The 20,552-nt window shown below is 41.6% G+C and overlaps 1 protein-coding gene and 1 pseudogene across 2 annotated transcripts in view; one reads left to right on the plus strand and one right to left on the minus strand.

Moving 5' to 3' along the window:
* The window catches only part of ALG6 (ALG6 alpha-1,3-glucosyltransferase), a 69,629-nt gene extending 57,211 nt beyond the window's left edge, over window positions 1–12,418 (minus strand). The window contains exons 1-2 of one of the 2 annotated variants that reach the window (XM_054484404.2): window positions 12,297–12,418; window positions 8,915–9,203 (exon numbers count right to left, since the gene is read on the minus strand). In XM_054484404.2, coding sequence (XP_054340379.1) covers window positions 8,915–8,996 — 82 coding nt within the window. In that variant the 5' untranslated portion in view covers window positions 8,997–9,203; window positions 12,297–12,418. The remainder of the gene's footprint in view (window positions 1–8,914; window positions 9,204–12,296) is intronic. The other variant, XM_054484405.2, reaches the window with a different exon arrangement.
* Window positions 11,830–20,206, plus strand: LOC129044189 (dnaJ homolog subfamily C member 7-like; annotated as a pseudogene).
* Window positions 20,207–20,552: the final 346 nt, after the last annotated feature.

Genomic DNA, 20,552 nt, shown 5'->3' on the forward strand with positions numbered 1-20,552 from the left:
ATGGCCTTCAGTTTCCAGCAATATGCCAGACAAAGGGTCCAAAAACATCTCCAGTAAAAATCCTAGTTAACATTGAATAAATAATATATATAATATAATGTTTTATATATGATGTTTTATATATAATGTATGATTTATATTTGTTTTTATATAATTAATAATATAGTATTACATATCCTACTTTTATAAATATATAATTTTAATATATGGCTGAACTAGCAGTAACATGAAAGAATTCCTTAGAGGCCCCAGAAACAACAGCAAAGTGTAGATTCAGGGAAGTAAGCATTTGCCTTGAGGGTATCCAATGATCTCTGGTGGTCAATAGCCTGGCTACCAGGAGCCCTATGCAATCAGTAAGGAGGTAAAGCCTGGGACCTGAACAGGTAGGAATTCAAGGTCAGAGAACCCTCTACTACAATTTAAAATACAATGCCTTTAGGGAGATAGTGAAGATAGTACTCATCTCAGCCTTGGCTCCTGGTAGTACAGGAAAAAGGAAAAAGAGTCCTATGAAAATTCCTAACCATATGCCTGCATTTGCCCAGGTTGGGGCCTGAATTCACACCAAGTACATGACCCAAAGAAACTTTAAGTTGCTAATTTAGTTTGATTTTTGTTAATAGTGCCCCAGGTGCCTACCAGGAAGCAACATAAACCCTATGTGGAAAAATGCACAGGAAACTCAAGCCTCAAAGAATTCCCACAGATAAAAGTTCCAAATTACATAAACTCACAATTTTATTAAAAATCACTAAGCTCATGAAGAAACAAAATACCATGAGCTAGGGTCAGGAGAAACAAAAAACTATGAAATCAGAATGCAGATACGAGAATTTTTAGATAAGGAACATAAAATAAGCATGGTTCAACTGCTTAACAATACAAAAGAAGACCTTGAAAGTATGCTGAAGGAACAAGAGACTATCAGAAATGATCAAGATCTAAAAAGGAACCAAAGAGAACTTCTGGAAATAAAAAATATAATAACTGAAACCTTAACATTCAATGGGGAGTTAAAAATAAAAACAAATTAAGCACAGCTAAAAAGTATTGAACAGGAAACCAAACTTGATGATTATAAAGGAAGCACTGTGAAGAAACCCCGAGATGGAAAATACAAGAGATTATGAAACACAGAAGACAGAATGAAAAGACCCAACATACATCTAACAAGAGTTGCACAAGAATAAAAATGAGGAAGATACAATATTTGAAGAGATAACTGAGAACTATAAAGTCAATGAGGGGAAGAGATTATTGTCTACTTTATTCTCTGTGGCATCACCAGCCCTTGGCACATAGTGAATGGCCTATACATATCTGTGGAATTCCTAACCAAAGATCCAACATATATCTAATCAGAGTTCTAAAAGGAAGAAAAATAAGAAGACACAGTAGCTGAAAAGTTTCTAGAACAGACAGAAAATACCATTCCTTAGAGACAGAAATCACAGAAAATTCTAGGATGACAAATGTTTTAATATTCACTAGGATATATCATAGTGAAACTGCAGCAAGAAAGGAAAGGCAAATTACCTACCAAAGAATAACAATTAAAATGACAGCTGATGTCCAAACATCAACACAAATTAAAAGACAATGATATTTTCAAAACACTAAGAGAAAATAACCATCAAAACAATTCTATACCCAGCAAAACTTTAAGACTGAAAGCCAAATAAAGGCATTTTCAGACAAAAACTGGGTTTGCCACCAACAGACTCTCACCAAAAAAACCTCCCAAAGGTGTACTTCAAGAAGAAAAAAAAATGATCTCAAAGAAAGATACAATATGTAAGAAAGAAGGGTGAACAGAAAAAGCTAAACGCAAGGGTAAAACTAAATAAATATGCAGGGCACAGTGGCTCACACCTGTCATCCCAGCACTTCGGGAGGCCAAGGTGGGAGGATCCCCCTTGACCCCAGGAGTTTGAGCCCAGCTTGGGCAACATAGCAGGACCTTATGTCTGCTAAAAATAAAAAAACATATATTTAGCTGGGTGTGGTGGCAAGCACCTGTAGTTCCAGCTACTGGGGAGGCTGGAGCAGGAGGATCCTCTGAGCCCAGGAAGTCAAGGCTGCAATGAACTATGGTCATGCCACTGTACTTGAGCTTGGGCAACAGAGTGAGATCCCATCTCTAAAAATAAATAAATAATAAAACAATATTAACTGTACAAAACAAGTCATTAATGCCTAATTTATAGGATTAAAAATCATGGAAGAAACAAAATCCTAGACAGTAACATTTTAACTTGGGAAGTGAGGATCTGTAATCAGAATTAAAACATTCTAAAGTCTTTGCATTGTTCAAGAGGATATAAATATTAACTTTAGCCTTTAAGTTAAATATGCAACTGAAAATTTCCAGATAAGTCCTGAAAGAAGAAAATAAAGTATAGCTTTCAAACCAATAGAAGAGGGAAACAGCAATTGGGGAAGGAAATTGCTTAGACATATCTAAACATACGGTAAAGAATAAAAGGACAGAAAAGATATAACAAGCAAAAATCAAACTAAAGAAAACTATTATGGTTATATTAATTTTAGAGGAAACAAACTTTAACAAAAAAGCATTACTGTAAACAAACAGGGAAGCAACAGTGATAGGAAATTCAAGTCACACACAAAAAAATTCTACCTGTTAATACCAGCATTTTGGGAGGCCAAGGCAGTGGATCACCTGAGGTCAGGAGTTCAAGACCAGCCTGGCCAACATGGTGAAACCCCGTCTCTACTAAAAATGCAAAAATTAGCTGGGTGTGGCACCGCATGCCTGTAATCCCAGCTACTAGGGATGCTGAGGCAGGAGAATCCCTTGAACCCGGGAGGCAGAGGTTGCAGTAAGCTGAGACTGTGCCGTCCAGCCTGGGCAACAGAGTGAGATTCCAACTCAAAAAATAAAAGAAAAAAGAAAAACAATTCTAAATCACCTAGTAATATAGATACAAAATATACACACACAAGTTGACAAAACTACAAAGAGAAACTACAGCTCTCTTAATAACTGGTAGATCAATTGGTAAAATATCAGTAAGAATATAAAACACAATTGTATCAAAACAATAATATTGGGTTATTGAATATATGCAGAATATTAAACTAGAGATTACACATTCTTTTCAAGCACACACAGAACATTTACAAAAACTGATTACATACTAGGTCAAGTTTCAATGCTTTTCAAAGAATTAGTACTACACAGAAAGATTCTCTTTCTACCATCTACTTAAATTTAAAATATCAAAAAGATAATTTTTAAAGCCTAAATATTTAAAAAATTTTAAACATAATTCTAAATAACTCATGGGTCAAAGTAGATGTCACATTAGAAATTAGAAAATATTACTTGTGGGATGGTACTCTAAAGAAAATGTATAGCTTAAATGATAGTGTTACAGAGACTGAAACTTAAGAGCTAAAGCATCCAATTTAGTAAATTTAAAAAAGAACAACCCCAGGCATATCACTGAGAGAACAGGCAAAGCTCAAATTAGTTATTTGAAAAATACAGCCATGTACCACAACAATGACATCTCAGTCAACAACGAACTGTATAAACAACGATGGCCCCTTAAGATAATCATACTGTATTTTAACTGCACCTTATCTATGTTTAGGTATGTTTAAATACACAAATACTTACGAGGTGCTACAACTGCCTACAGTATTCAGTACAGTAACATGCTGTATAGGTTTGTAGCCTAGGAGCAATAGGCTACAATGTACAGCCTGGGTGTAGTAGGCTGTACCATCTGAGTTGGTGTAGTCACTCTATAATGGTTGAACCATGACTAAACTGCCTAATGACGCATTTCTCAGAATGAATCCCCATCATTAAACAATGCATGACTGTACTAATAAAATTAATAAACCCCTAATAAGACTGATTTTTTAAAAAAATGAAACACCACTAACTATATAAGAAATAAAAAAGGAACTATAATCATTGATACAGCAGAAAATGTAAAAGGTAAGAAAACATTATGAATAATTTTATGCCAATACATTTTGAAACTTAGGTGAAATGGAGACATTTCTAGAAAAATATAAATTACAAAAATAATTGAAGAAGAAAGAGAGAGCCTAAATGGTCCTATAACCAATAAAGAAATTAAATCACTAAACATTTTCCCTATGAAGAAAATTCCAGGCCCAAATAGTTTTACTATCAAGTTCTACCAAGCATTTAAGAAACAAACAATTCCAAGCTTACATACTATTCCAGATTTTACAAAAAGAGAGAATACTCCCTAATTCATTTTATGAGGCTAGCTTAACCTTGATATCAAACCTGACAAAGGCATTTTAAGGAAGTAAAAGAAATGGACCAGGCATGGTGGCTCACGCCTGTAATCCCAGCACTTTGGGAGGCCAACGAGGGCGGATCACCTGAGGTCAGGCGTTTGAGACCAGGCTGGCAAACATGGGGAAATCCTGTCTCTACTAAAAAAAAAAAAAAAAATATTGCCGGGGGTGGTGGCACATGCCTGTAAATCCCAGCTACTCCGGAAGCTGAGGCAGGAGAACTGCTTGAACCCAGGAGGTGGAGATTGTAGTGAGCCGAGATTGCACCATTGCCCTCCAGCCTGGGCGACAGAGCAAGACTCAGTCTCGGGAGAAAAAAAAAAAGAAAAGAAACAAAGTATTTGCCTATACCACACTACATTTTGTTTTTAAATGGAGTCTCCCTCTGTCACCCAGGCTGAAGTGCAGTGGCACCATCTCTGGCTCACTGCAACCTCCGCCTCCCGGGTTCAAGCAATCCTCCCACCTCAGAGGCCCGAGTAGCTAGGATTACAGGCATGCGCCACCATGCCTGGCTAATTCTTCTTTTCGTAGAGGGGTTTCACCATGTTGGCCAGGCTGGTCTGGAACTCCTGACCTCAAGTGATTCCCCCCACCTCAGCCTCCCAAAGTGCTGGAATTACAAGCATGAGCCACCTTGCCCAGCCTACATTTTAATGTAGTATATATTTACATGTCCACCCTATCCACTAGACTGTAAACTTCTCAAGGGAAGACACCATTTATTATTCTTGGTCACCCTAAAGACCAGGCCTAAAGACTTAATCACCAGCAAGACCTATTTTTCTGCATAGCAGACATTTTCAGGTTAAACGATCTGATGTGAGGATCAAATGAGATGAGTTATGAACTATAAATGTGCTGGTTATAGTCCTACACTATTAAAAAAGAAAACACAATTGATACATATTATCTCAATCCTCACAAGAATCCTTTTTTTTTGGAGACAGAGTCTTGCTCTATCGCCCAGGGTGGGGTGCAGTGGCGTGATCTCGGCTCACTGCAACCTCTGCCTTCCAGGTTCAAGCAATTCTCGCACCTCATCCTCCGGAGTAGCTGGGACTACAGGCACCCACCACCACACCTGGCTAATTTTTGTATTTTTAGTAGAGACGGGGTTTCACTATGTTGGCCAGGCTGGTCTCGAACTCCTGACCTCATGTGATCGGCCCACCTCAGCCTCCCAAAGTGCTGGGATTACAGGCGTGAGCCACCGCCCAGCCAAGAACCCTCTTAAAGTATGTATTAATACCCCACTTGATAGAAGAGGCTCAAGGAGATTAAATAACTTCCCCAAGATCAGGCAACTAACAGGTGAAAGAGCTAAGATTTGAGTCCAAGTCAACTGCTACATTTAAGTGATTTTACTTCCTCAATATTCCTCGAATTCATTCAGAAGCCACACAGCAGAGTCATAAGAGCGCTGATTTTGGAATTAAATACAACTATATTTGAATCCCAGTTGTCATTTACTGGTTGTCTCATTTTCCATTTGTAAACTGAAGATATTACCTGTCTTCAGTGGTTGTGGTAAATACTAAAGAAAATACTCATACTCAAAATATAGTAGTTCTTACAAGTTCTTTCTATAAATCCTTTAAATTCATGCTGAATAAAGAGAAACTCTATCAAGCCAGAGTATTTGAAAAAATCAGGCGTAGTGGCTCACGCCTGTAATCCCAGTACTTTGGGAGGCTGAGGCAGGAGGATTGCTCGAGCCCAGGAGTTCAAGACCAGACTAGGCAACACAGTGAGACCTCATCTTTACTAAAAATCAAAACAATTAGCCAGGTAATTAGCCACATGCCTGTGGTCCCAGCTGTTCAGGAAGCTGAGGCAGGAGGATCGCTTGAGCCCAAGAGGTCAAGGCTGCAGTGAGCCGAGATCATGCCACTGCACTCCAGCCTGGGCAACAGGGGGAGACCGTGTCTCAAAAAAAATAAAATAAAATAAAAAATAAATTAAATTAAAAAATAAAAATAGCCCAAAAAAGTGTGTTGTTTTGTTTTTTTTGAGGCAGAGTCTTGCTCTGTCACCCAGACTAAAGTGTAGTGGGATGATCTCAGCTCACTGCAACCTCCATCTCCTGGGCTTAAGCAATTCTCGTGCCTCAGCCTCCCCAGCAGCTGGGATTACAGGTGTGCGCCTGGCTAATTTTTGTATTTTTAATAGAGACAGGGTTTTGCCATGTTGCTCAGGCTGGTCTTGAACTCCTGAGCTCAGGCAATCCACCCACCTTAGCCTCCCCCCAAAAAAAAATGTTTTAAGAGAAAAGAGAAACTATAGTCTGGTTAAAACATTGGCTGGACATGGTGGCTCACACCTGTAATCCCAGCACTTCGGGAGGCTGGGGCAGGCAGATCACTTGAGCTCAGGAGTTCAAGACCAGCCTGGGCAACACGGTGAGACCCTGTATCTACAAAAAATACAAAAATTAGCCAGGCATCATGGTGCACGCCTGTATATCCAGCTACTCGGGAGGCTGACGCAGAAGAATCACTGCGCCAAGGAGGCGGAGGCTGCAATGAGCCAACATCATACCATTGCACTTTAGCCTGGACGACGAGAGTGAAACCCTGTCTCCAAAAAAAAAAAAAAGACTTACAAAACATATGTATATTTGTGTGTGTATACATCTATATGTAAGAGCTACAGGCCAGGCACAGTGGCTCATGCCTGTAATCCCAGCACTTTGGGAGGCCGAGGCAGGCAGATCACGAGGTCAGGAGTTCGAGACCAGCCTGACCAACATGGTGAAACTTCGTCTCTACTAAAACTACAAAAATTAGCCGGGCATGATGGCGTGCACCTGTAATCCCAGCTACTTAGGAGGCTGAGGCAGGAGAATCGCTTGAACCTGGGAGGCGGAGGTTACAGTGAGCCAAGATTGCGCCACTACACTCCAGCCTGGGCGACAGAGCTTTTTTTTTTTTTCTCAAAAAAAGCTATGATATACACAGACACATACACATTTATTCTCTACATACACATTTACTATACACACATATATATACAGATATTTATATATATGTGTGTGTCCGTGTATATTCATATATGTCTGTGTATATATACATTTACTATATACAGACACACACATATATAGGTATGCATAAAATACATATATAGGTATGCATAAAATATATAGGTATTTTATGCATACCTATATATGTGTGTGTCTGTGTATATACACATTTACTATATACAGACACATATATAAATATATATAAATATCCATATACGTATCTGCATATATAGTAAATGTGTAAGCAGAGAGTAAATGTGTATCTGTGTATATACATGTGTCTGTGTATATCATAGCTCTTACAACTATTAATATTATTGTCTCATTTTTCTCTTTACCTATCTCTTTTTCCTATGACCCTTTTTCACTAACATAAGTTATTTTTCTACAACTAAATAATTTGCCCAGCTAATTGTATAACCTACTCTCTGGTCACTCTCTCCTAATCCTTTTTGTTCCTATCTTTTATGCAACTCAAATACAATACTTACAATAACCATGCTCTGTGACACCATGTCTGTTGCACAAGTTCCTGCACTCTATAATACCTTCTCCACTTCATTTGCCTAGAAAATTCTGACTCATCCTTCAAACCTTGAATGCAAACATCTTTCCTGAAGTTTTCTCTAATGCATCCTGATCATCCACCTCTCTGTTAACTCTGGACCTCACACATAGTTCTACATTATAATTATCACCCTCTGTTGTGACCATTTAACTATCAAAATGTGGACCCTCTGGGTGGGTGCAGTGGCCCATGCCTGTAATCCCAGCACTTTGGGAGGCCGAGGCAAGTAGATCACGAGGTCAGGAGTTCAACACCAGCCTGGCCAGCATGGTGAAACCCCGTCTCTACTAAAAATGCAAAAATTAGCCCGGCATGGTCACGTTCACCTGTAATCCCAGCTACTCGGGAGGCTGAGGTAGAAGAATTGCTTGAACCCGGGAGGCAGAGGTTACAGTAAGCCGAGATTGTGCCACTGCACTCCATCCTGGGCGACAGAGTGAGGCTCCATCTCAAATAAATAAATAAATAAATAAATAAAATAAAATGTGGGCCCTCTGAGTGTTGGATATTCACCTTGTATTTTTAGGACCTAGCACAGTGCCTGGAGTATGAGACGTGCTAAATAGGTACCTGCAGAGTTACATTTAAGCCAATCCAACACACCAGGACCATACTGCATCAATTCCCCCTCCCTCATTCCCAATCTTATTCTTGTTCACTGATTGCTTCCCTTTAATCTAGTAATATGCTTCTCTACCCTAAAGAGACTCCACCCCTCCCTTGAAGTGCTAGCTCATTTTCCTCTTCAATGTTTAATACAGAATCATTTCTCAATTTGTCATCTTACCTGTTAGAACACATTTTTGCCTTCTCACATCACAAAGCACATGCTTCTATTTAGCTGTTATCCATATTCTTTCATTAGAATTGGACATTTAAATGTATTTTCTCAACCATATCAAAAAGGCCTGAAATTCTTCTCTGTCCTGGTCAGAAAATGGTAAACTTTTCTCCAAACAAACATCTATTCAAAGGAAAATTTCCTTTTTTTTTAAACTGTAAAAATGTATTACCTGAATAAGAATTAAGAGACACCGTCCATCGCACTGTTAGTCCTATTAAAACCACTATTGCCATCAAGTACCATTTCTCCATACTCCTTCAAATTTAGGGAGGGGAAGAAAACACAGCACCAGTGCCAGAGTACTTTTAAAACGTGGTCAATCACTTCTTTTCTTGTTCAGAGAAATGTTATCACTTCTTGAAATGTTATCGATTCTTCGCAATTAGGAGTTTGAGAGGATTTTAATGATGCTTGGTTTCCAAATAGTCAAAAATTGATTATGTCTATGTAGAAGTATCCTAAGGGGAAAAAAAGAGATATCAAGATTTAGCTGAGTACAGTACCTACAACAACGAACCCAGTAAACCAAGTAGAAGGATAGAGAACTCGAGGGGAGGGGTAGTGGGAAGGAATGTGAAGGAAAGGTGGTATTTTAAGTTCCTTATTCCCTAGTCCTTTAGTTAGGAATATACATCAAAAGGTGGATCTCCCTATTAAATGGGACTCAATACATCTAAAGATATAGTAAAGATTTACTCTCACAAAGGAATATTTCTGAGAAAAGAAAAACAACACATATGTAGATAATGACACAGTCAATTCTATTTAGAACACGTTCACCTACAGGTAAATATAAAACCACAATGGTAGACAAAGGGGTGATTTATCTTTGGTACAGCGAGAAAGAGGAATTTTGTCTTTGTATTTAGTTTGGGAAAGTCTTCCAATAATTTTTCTAGTTTGGTTTTTACTTTTCTTCCAAAATATATTTGCGTTAACCACACCAACTTTCCATCTTAGAGAAATAAGCCTTTTTAAGAATCATAAAGAATAACCCCAAATTGTGAGAAAAAAATACAAAAGCAGTAAAACTCAATTAACCACTTACTTTTTTTTTTTTTTTTTTTTTTTTTACAGTTTTCCTTAGGTTGGGGTTTTAAAATAAGAAGCAAATTGATGGCGGTCGCATGGCTCATGCCTGTAATCCCAGCACTTTGGGAAGCCGAGGTGGGCAGATCACCTAAGGTCAGGAGTTCGAGACCAGCCTGACCAACATGGTGAAAGCCCATCTCTACTAAAAATACAAAATTGGCCAGGTATGGTGGCACTCGCCTGTAATCCCAGCTATTTGGAAGGCTGAGGCAGGAGAATCGCTTCAACCCAGGAGGTGAAGGTTGCAGTGAGCCAAGATCGCGCCATTGCACTCCAGCCTGGGCAACAAGAGTGAAACTCCACCTCAAACAAAAAAAAATAAAAAGCAAATTGACAAAATTGACATTTTCCTCTTCTCTTTGAAAAATGTTGGACCATTTTAACCACAGGATACACTTTAAATATATTCAGAAAATATAATAAATCAACTAAAAAATTTAGGGCAAAATTGGTACATTCCACCTAATGATCTAAAATTATTTTATTTGTTTTTTTTTTTCTTTTTTTTTTTGAGATGGAGTTTCGCTCTTGTTGCCCAGGCTGGAGTACAATGGCACAATCTCAGCTCACTGCAACCTCCGCCTCCTGGGTTCAAGCGATTCTCTTGCCTCAGCCTCCCAAGTAGTTGGGATTACAGGCGCCCGCCACCACACCTGGCTAATTTTTATATTGTTAGTAGAGACAGGGTTTCACCAGGTTGGCCAGGCTGATCTTGAACTCCTGACCTCAGGTGATCTACCCGCCTTGGTCTCCCAAAGTGCTGGGATTACAGGCGTGAGCCACTGCACCCGGCCCTAATTATTTTCTTATTTAAAATAAAAACAACACGGGATAACTCCAAAACTGATTGGAATGGCTAATCTTTTGTCATTGATGCCAAATCTCAAATCATCCCCTCAGAAAGATCATCCCTGACTATCCTACTAAAGCTTCCTCCCCTTACTGTTTGTATCATTACCTTCAATTTGCTTCCTAATTCTTTTCACTATCAGGAGTTGTATTTTCACATGACATGGTGCAATCTCACACACATAATTTTCAGTATAAATGCTGGACACCAAAGAATACATATCATATGGTTCCATGAAAGGTTCATAAATAGGCAAAACTAATCTATGGTGTTAAAAATCAGGAAAGAGGTTACCTTTGGGGAGAAAAGAAGGGACGGTGGTTGGGAGGGGTGCCCAGAGAGGTCTTCTGAAATGCCTGTGAATCTTGCTTCTTGATTTGAGTAGTGGTTAGGAAATGTGTTGACTTTAGGATAAATTAACAAGTTACAACTTATAATTTGTGTACAGTATTTTTCTATATGGTATATTCCAATTTAAAAAGCATAAAAGGGGCTGGGTGCAGTGGCTCACCCCTGTAATCCCAGCACTTTGGGAGGCCGAGGCAGGTGGATCACCTGAGGTCAAGAGTTCGAGACCAGCCTGGTCAACATGGTGAAACCCCATCTCTACTAAAAATACAAAAATTAGCTGGGCGTGGTGGTGCGTTCCTGTAATCCCAGCTACTTGTGAGGCTGAGGCAGGAGAATGGCTTGAACCCGGGAGGCAGAGGTTGCAGTGAGCTGAGATCGTGCCACTGCATTCCAGCCTGGGCGACAGAGCAAGACTCCGTCTCAATTAAAAAAAAAAAAAGTGTAAAAGGAAATTACTTGGATGTGTTGACCAGAGTAAAGGCTCCCTGTGAGCAGGGATTCTCCTGTCTTAGTCGTTGCTTTCTGTTCCCCACTTGTAAAACAGTGTTAGCAGAAGGCAGGTACCCAAGAAGTATTTGCTGAATGGAGCTGGGTGCGTCTGTGTGTGTGAAGCGGGGAGGTACCTAATTTTACTGAGCCCTGTGTGGTTAAAGATATTATGCGAGGCTTTTAACCACTTTCTTCTGCTTAAACCAGAAAAAGGGTTATTTGCGACTTTTTCCACCTGTAAATCAGAAAACAATAACTTTCTAACCCATCCACTGGCCACGAAGTTGCTAGGCAGGCAGTAGATGCGCTTTTCGTCCTCCTTTGCCCTGACGGTGCATCTCGACAAACGCCAAGCCCGCCGTCCCCATCCCAGAGCCGACTTTGCTCCTTTTAGTCTGAAAGGTCCTTCCACCGCAGTGGACACAACACCGGGGAGTGCAGCTATCCCGGGCGTGCATATGGGGCGAAAGGGATCCCTTCTCACGTTTCTCCGCCCCTCCTCTTGAGGGCCAGGCCCTCAGAACCGCAAGGACAAGGGTACCAGGACCGCCCCAACCTGCAAGTGCCACCACTATCACCGCGTCCCCTCACCCGACCCACAAGCGACCCTGCAGGAAGGGCTGGGGAGGCCTCGCGTCGCGTCCCTGGGAGTGGAGCGGAGCTGGGAGCCGGGTCGCCAGCTCTGCGCCGCCTCGTGGCGCGTCGCGAGCCCCCGGCACCTCCCCACACTGGCCCGGGGTCCGGAACCCCCGGGATCCCATGCTCTTACCCCGCCGCCCGCCAGCCGCTGGGATTCGCGCCTGCAGTGGGTCCCAGGAAGGCGCCTGCGCGCTCGCCCCCGCGGCGGACTGCGCCTCCGGCCTTCCGCCTCCGTGTGCCCGCGCACCACCCGCGCGCCCGTTGCGGGAGCGAGCCCGTCGAGCGTGAGGGGAGGGGCGGGCAACCTGGCCTGGAGAGGAGGCGGCCGGCTTAGAAGGCGGGGCAGGAGCCGATGGAACCCGAGAGGTCCCCAGCCCCGGGTTAGGCTAGGGGCAGGTGGAAAGCCCCTTGCTCTTCTTTCCTGGGATCGTGGCCAAGGCCAGAGCGGCTGCTTAGCCACCGGATTCCTGTCAGGGGCGGGCCCTGGCTTGCTGCACTGAGCGGAGAGCCTTGGCCGGTCCTCACCACCGGGCAGCAGGGCTTCCTCTGGGCCTGTGCCCTCGAGGAGCCAGAAAGCCAACCTGCTTCACTTTCTTCCAGCCACATGCCTGCGAAGAAGAAGACTGGGCAGCCCCCTAAAGTAAGAAACATTGAACATCCAACCATTTTCGAGAGCCTGTGCGTTGTGCAAAAGGACAGCCCTGCCCTCGAGTAGTCACTACACGTGCCCCAGCGGGCAGCTTGAATCACCTGGTCCCAAACTTGCCAAAAATACCTATCTAGTAAGTTAGTAAGACCTGCACACTTTTCCTTTTGCATTGATCCCTTCCTTTCCAGTTCCACTATTTCCATCTCAGTCTAGGCTTCTGTCCAGTCACGCATGGACGGCTGTGATGATTTTTACTTGCCTTCCTTTATTCAGAGAGTGCCCTCATTCCCCACTTCTGAATCTTGCCATTCTATGTAAGCCAACCCCTATAATTTGTAAGTGTTAGCAAATATTTGGCTATGACTATGGCTTTCTACTGAGTCTGAATAACTTCTCTCTGGGCCTCAGTTTCTTCAACTGTGAAAGGAATCAGTAGGGCTAGGTGAACTTCCAGGTCTGAAATATGATTATATCTAAAAGACCGTCAGCACGGGGAATATGGAGAAATATGGCCAGGTCCCTGCCCTCAAGGCATTTAATTCTCATTGGAAAGACATTTTTATGCATAAAAGGATAAAAAGCTGTAGAAGGGAACACATACTAAATGTTACATTACTTATATATGCACTAAGCACTGTAGGAGTTAGGAGAAGAGGGTTCACTGTAAACTGCAAACCATCAGGAAATGCTTTTCCTGGAGGAGTCAGCTGAGCTTTGAAGGAAAGCCTGGCTGGATAAGCCCAGAGAATGAGAGTAAGAATCTAGACAAAGGAAATGGTTCAAGCCAAATATTGTGGCAGCTGAAAAGCATAGAACATTTCCTCTAGTTTAGGTGGTGGGTGATGAAGCTGGAAAGGACTGGTAATTGTAGAGAGCCTTGAATACCAGGCTCTGGTGTCTGGAATGTATCCAGTGATCTGTAAGGGGCTATTAAATGATTTTTAGCAGGGAGTCAAGTATACAGTACAGTGTTAGAGAAAACTTAAAGCGGTAAAAATGGATCAGATGAATCAGAGGGAGACTATAGCAGTCCACGCATGATTAGACAAGGGCTTGGACTGAGATGGCAATAGTGGAACTGGAAAGGGAGAGATCAATGCAAGAAGAAACATGTACAGGTCTTTTGTTTTTTTTTTTTTTCTGAAACACAGTTTCATTCTTGTTCTCTTGTTGCCCAGGCTGGGGTGCAATGGCGCAATCTTGGCTCACTGCAACCTCCACCTCCTGGGTTCAAACGATTATCCTGCCTCAGCCTCCCGAGTAGCTGGGATTACAGGCATGCACCACCACATCTGGCTAATTTTGTATGTTTAGTAGAGATAGGGTTTCTCTGTGTTGGTCAGGCTGGTCTCGAACTCCTGACCTCAGGTGATCCGCCTGCCTCGGCCTCCCAAAGTGCTGGGATTACAGGCGTGAGCCACCGCACCTGGCCTCATGTACAGGTCTTAATAGCATACTAGATATGTACAAGTGAAACAAAGGAGAGGGAAGAATCAAGGATGGCTCCCAAGGTTTCAAGTGTGAATTACAGTTCCCAAGAACTGATAGGTTTTGGGAAGCCTGGAGAATAATCTGGCTTGGAGGGAAAGATGGTGCATTGTATTGAGTTCAAGGTAACATAAAGACAAGAAAGTTGTAATACTCAGGTGTCAGTTATGAATCAGAGCCCAGAAAAGAAGTTGGGGTGAAGATAGAGAGATGAAAGTGTTTCATTTGCTGAACAATGATGGAGACAGTATAGAGAGAAAATAAACAACCATACTTAAATAAATGCATTGTCTCAGGCCAAAAGGAGAAAGGCACATTGGTGAAGGACGTTACATGGTTACAAATGTAGGGAGAAATCCAGTACATTGCAGGATCATAAATATTAAGCATCTGGTGAACAAGAACCACGTTTGGCAGACCAAAAATCATACTTTATTGAATCTAAAGTTCCACCACTTGTAAAAAGCCCCATTATTTTATGTACCACTGAGGAAGAAAACAATGCTACCATTTAAGCTAGTAATTACTGTAAAACACATATAATTTCAGAAATATTAATATGTAAAAAGTATACATTTTAAAGTGATGGAAGTTGGTATCAATCTCTCCTTGCTGTTTCTCAACCCAATAGCTTCTGACCCAGTATTTAACAAAAAGTTGATGCTCAAAATGTTCATAAATAAATAGCGGAAGAGACATCACAGTCACTAACTCATAGCTGAATTGTCTCACCACTGCCATCTATATAGCTTCTCCTGCTCTTTACCTTCAATAGGTATCATCTTTCGCATCTGAATATCCAGTGCCTTTACATAACAGATGTTCAGAAAATGCATTTTGAATCATAGCATTTACTATAAGCAAAAAGGATAAGCCATAGCAAAATTGTAGAGCAGATCAAGTTTAGAGGCAGTGTAGAAAAGTGATTAAGAACTAGTCTCTGACTCTGAAGACAAACAGGTTTAGATTTAAATCTTAGTTCTTCTACTTTCTAGCTGTGTGAACTTGGTAAAGTCTCCTAATGTCTCTGGCATAATTACTTCACCTACAAAAAAAAAGAATTAATAATAATGTCATCTTTGAATTTTAATGAGAGTAAAATAAAATCATGCCTATAAAACTTGAATATACTGCCTGGCATATAGAATGCAATCAATAACTAATAGCTATTATCATTTGTCTTTAACATGTGCTCACTTTTTCATAGCCTTTCTTTGAAGTGTCTTCTTTCCCCTACCATATAGCAGCCCATACATATATATATTTACATCCCCATCAGAAGCCTACTGTTCTTATCTGAAAATTTTCTCTGAAACCACGACCAGACACAGTATCTCACAGCTGTAATCCCAGCACTTTGGGAGGCTGAGGCAAGCAGATCCTTTGAGCCCAGGAGTTGAAGACCAGACTGAGCAACATGGTGAAACCCTGTCTCTACAAAAAGTATATAAAAATTAGCCAGGTGTGGTGGTATGCTTGTATAGTCCCAGCTACTCAGGAGGTTGAGATGGGAGGATCACTTGAGCCCAGGGAGGTTGAGGCTGCAGTGAACCATGATTGTACCAATGCACTCCAGCCTGAGTGACAGAGCACAACCCTGTCTCAAAAAAATAAAAAAAAAAAAATTCTCTGAAATCAAATTACACTAATGCATAATCCATCTTAAAAGTTGTTGTTGGCTGGGCGCAATGGCTCACGCCTGTAATCCCAGCACTTTGGGAGGCCAAGGCGGGCGGATCACGAGGTCAGGAGATCGAGACCATCCCGGCTAACACGGTGAAACCCCGTCTCTACTAAAAATACAAAAAAAAATTAGCCAGGCGTGGTGGTGGGTGCCTGTAGTCCCAGCTACTCGGGAGGCTGAGGCAGGAGAATGGCGTGAACCCGGGAGGAGGAGCTTGCAGTGAGCCGAGATCGTGCCACTGCACTCCAGCCTGGGCAACACAGCAAGACTCCGTCTCAAAAAAAAAAAAAAAAAGTTGTTGTTGCCCACGCCCGCTGGCTCACGCCTACAATCCCAGCACTTTGGGAGGCCGAGGCAGGTGGATCACAAGGTCAGGAGACACGGTGAAACCCCGTCTCTACTAAAAATACAAAAAAAATTAGCCGGGCGTGGTGGTGGGTGCCTGTAGTCCCAGCTACTCGGGAGGCTGAGGCAGGAGAATGGTGTGAACCCGGGAAGCGGAGCTTGTGGTGAGCTGAGATCGCACCACTGCACTCCAGCCTGGGCGACAGAGCGAGACTCCGTCGGAAAAAAAAAAAAAAAAAAATGTTGTATTTTAAAGGCAGATGGGAAAGAATATGAAATGAATACTATTAATCTCTAAAGTCAGTTTGACTAATAGGTGATGGCTTCAATTATCTACTGCTGTGTAACAAATTACTCCAAAATTTAGCGGCTTATATAGCAATGATTTTATTTGCTCATGCTTCTATGGATCAAGAATCTAGGCAGGGTTCAGGTAGGTGGTTCATCTGTTCCACTGGGATTGTCTGAGGTCACTCATGAGGCTGCATTCAGCTGGGAGATCAGCTCAGGCTGGAACACCCGTGAATGGCTTCAGCCCTCTCTCCACAGGGCTTCTCTCTTCAGAAAGTTTTGCAAACTTTTTACAGGGCAGCTCACTTCCCAGAGAGAGCATTCCAAGAGGCAAAGGCAAAAGTTGCAGATCTCTTACACCCCAGCCTTACAAGTCACACAGCAACCTAGCTATGATACAAGGAGAGTGGAAATAGATTCTGCCTCTCAATGGGAAGGCAGGAAAGAATTTGCGGCCATCTGTAATCCACTACAGAAAAGTTGGGATGAAACTAGAAATGGGAAAGAGCCCAACTAACAATTTTATTTGTCACCAGCCAGAAAATCAGAGTTCGAATCCCCTTACTTTCTTGTTTTTCTGCCATGTCTTTCGCAAAAGGAGCAACCTCTGGTGGCCATTTCATGTATGTAGAGATAATCTCATGGTACAAATTGCATATAACTTGTTTTGGCCTGAATTGTAGCCCTCAAAATTCATATGTTGAAGTCCTAATCCCCAGTGCCTTAGAATGTGACTATATTTGGAAACAGGGATTTTAAAGAGGTAATTAAGATTAAGTGAGGACATTAGGATGGGCCCTAGTCCAACATGCCTGGATCCTTGTAAGAATGGAAATTTGAACACAGATATGCATGCACACAGAAGAAAGACCATGTGAAGACAGGAGAATAGGGCCATCTGCAAGACAAGGAGAGAGGCCTCAAAGGAAATCAACCCTGCAGACACATTGATCTCTGACTTCAAGCCTCCAGAACTCTGAGAAAATAAATTTCTGTTGTTTAAGCCACGCAGCCTGTGCTATTTTGTTACAGTAACCTTAACAAACTATTATATACTTTATTGAAGGTACTGTCAATATTCAATCAGCTAGGCAAACTTCCTCACACAAATCATACTTTTATAATAGTTTCTAGTCCCTTTCCTAGATCACTTCCACTCAGTAAGAAAGCAAGCCCTTTTCTATATGTTTCAGATCTTCTCTGATTTTAAGTGAAAGCCATTCACCTGATCATAACTTTCTTTGAAATAGGATCTATTTTCTTATCAGTACCTGTTCCTTAATTGACCCTTTTATGGGTCAAAATGACTCATTTTCCATTATTATTCTGTAACCTCCAAGTCTCATTATACTCTTGCCCCATGTAGGGCATAAGTTCACCTAAGTAGCAGAGTGTTAGAGTTAAACTTACACTGTCATGTTTCAGTACAGGCATTAGCCAAAGTCTTTCATATCCAGCTCACTTGATCTTCACAGTAACTCTGAGACAATGGTAGAACAGGTGTTATTATCCCCTTCTGACATATAAGAAAACTTGAGAGTGACATTTCCCCAAAGCATGTTCCACAGAACTCTCATTCAGTGAGATAACAACTATTGTCACACACAAAAAAGAAGGTTCTAGGCTCCCTAGTTGCAGACTGCTGTTCTGGTGTCTCTGATGCCCAAATGTTCTCTCTCTCTCTCTTTTTTTTTTTTTTTTTTTTTGAGACAGAGTCTCATTTTGTTGCCTAGGCTGGAGCGCAGAGGCATGATCTCAACTTACTGCAACCTCCACCTCCCGTGTTCAAGCAATTCTCCTGCCTCAGCCTCCCAAGTAGCTGGGATTACAGGCATGTGCCACCACACCCGGCTAATTTTTGTCTTTTTAGTAGAGACGGGGTTTCACCATGTTGGCCAGGTTGGTCTCAAACTCCTGACCTCAGGTGATCTGCCCAACTCGGCCTCCCAAAGTGCTGGGATTATAGGCATGAGCCATTGCGCCAGGCCAACAAAATCTCTCTCTAAAGGCTACCATAGTAAGTAATGCTTCCTTTACTCAATCATTTATTCGTCAAATGTTTTCTGAGCATCTGCTCTGTCTGTGCCAGATGCAGAGCCATGTGCTAATAGAAACCAGACAAGTTAGACTTGGTGGTTGCCCATCAGAACTTCACTTGTAGGGAAGCTAGAAGTCTAACTGTACACCATGGGAAGCAGAGTCTTTCAAGGAACAAGGAAATGTATATTATGCCAAGAAATATTACAATGAAGCTTATAATTATTATACAAAAGTCATAGGCATATGTCCTAAAAATGCTAGCTACTACAGTAATCAAGCAGCCACATTGATTATGCTTGGAAGGTTCCAGGAAGCTCTTGGAGATGCACACCAGTCATTGAGATTGGATGACAGTTTTGTTCAGGGACATCTAGGAGAGGGCAAGTGCCCCCTCTCTCTAGAGAATGCCATGGCCATATGTTAGTTTCCAGAGAGCCCTAGAACTGGATCATAAAAATGCTCAGGAATAACAGGAGTTCAAGAATGCTAATTCAATCATGGAATATGAGAAGTTAGCAAAAACAGATTTTGAGAAGCATGATATTAGGAAGGTTGTTCTCTGCATGGACTGTGCCCTAGCACTTGCCCCTGCCTGCCATTGCTTCAAAATCCTCAAAGCAGAATATTTAGTAATGCTGGGTCATTATCCAGAAGCACAATCTGTGGCCAGTGACATTTTACAAATGGAGTCCACCAATGCAGATCCTCTGTATGTATAAGGTCTTTGCCTTTATTATGAAGATTGTATTGAGAAGGCAGTTCAGGTTTTTGTATAGGCTCTCAGGATGGCTCCATGAGAGGGTCTGCGTTGCTTGTAGAAATCCCAAAGCACTCAAAGCAAAGAAAGAAGACAGAAATAAAGCATTTAAGGAAGGAAATTACAAGCTAGCATACGAACTGTACACATGAGCCCTGGGGATAAACCCCAACAATATAAAAACACATGCTAAACTCTACTATAATCAAGTTATGGTTAATTCTAAGCTTAGGAAACTGGTTATGCAATACAAGACTGCAAAAATACAGTGAAGCTCAATGACACCTATTTAAAAGCCTGCTTGAGAAGAGCTCAGTGTTACATGAACACCAAACAGTATGAAGAAGCAGTGCACAATTATGAAAAAGTGTATCAGACAGAGAAAACAAAAGAACACAAACAGCTCCTAAAAAATGCACAGCTGAAACTGAAGAAGAGTAAGAAGAAAGATTACTACAAGATTCTGGGAATGGACAATAATGCCTCTGAGGATGAGACCAAGAAAGTTCATCACAAATGGGCCCTGATGGACCATCCAGATTGGCACAGTGGAGGCAGTGCTGAGGTTCAGAAGGAGGAGGGGAAGTTCAAGGAAATTGGAGAGGCCTTTACCATCTTCTCTGATCCCAAGAAAAAGACTTGCTAGGACAGTGGACAGGACCTGGACAAGGAGGGCATGAATATGGGTGATTTTGATGCAAATAGTATCTTCAAGGCATTCTTCAGTGGTCTTGGGGCTTCAGCTTTGAAGCATCTGGTCCAGGGAATTTTTTTCTATTTGCCTAATGAAGGGCAACCACCCAGAACCCAGAAAATGCAGAGTCACTCAGTTTAATCTTGAATGTGGACGCAATTCACATCATGTCTCTGTGTACCTACAGCAGTTCTGTTTTCTCAGTTGGATATCCAGTGTCTGTGTGAATGGGGTGAAGGATGATGAACCAGTGTCAAAGACTGCAGTTAGGGGAGGGAGGTAGGAAGATGGACAAGGAAACAGTTTGTGAATTTTTATTTTACTCTTTAACTTTATTAAAACAGAAAAAAAAAAAGAAGAGAAAAAAAGGTGTGAGGACAGTCTCTTCATACAGACCAATAAATTTGATTTATTTATTTATTTTTTGAGACAGAGTTT

Source organism: Pongo pygmaeus, chromosome 1, assembly GCF_028885625.2.
Source record: "Pongo pygmaeus isolate AG05252 chromosome 1, NHGRI_mPonPyg2-v2.0_pri, whole genome shotgun sequence".
NCBI classification, from domain to species: domain Eukaryota; kingdom Metazoa; phylum Chordata; class Mammalia; order Primates; family Hominidae; genus Pongo; species Pongo pygmaeus.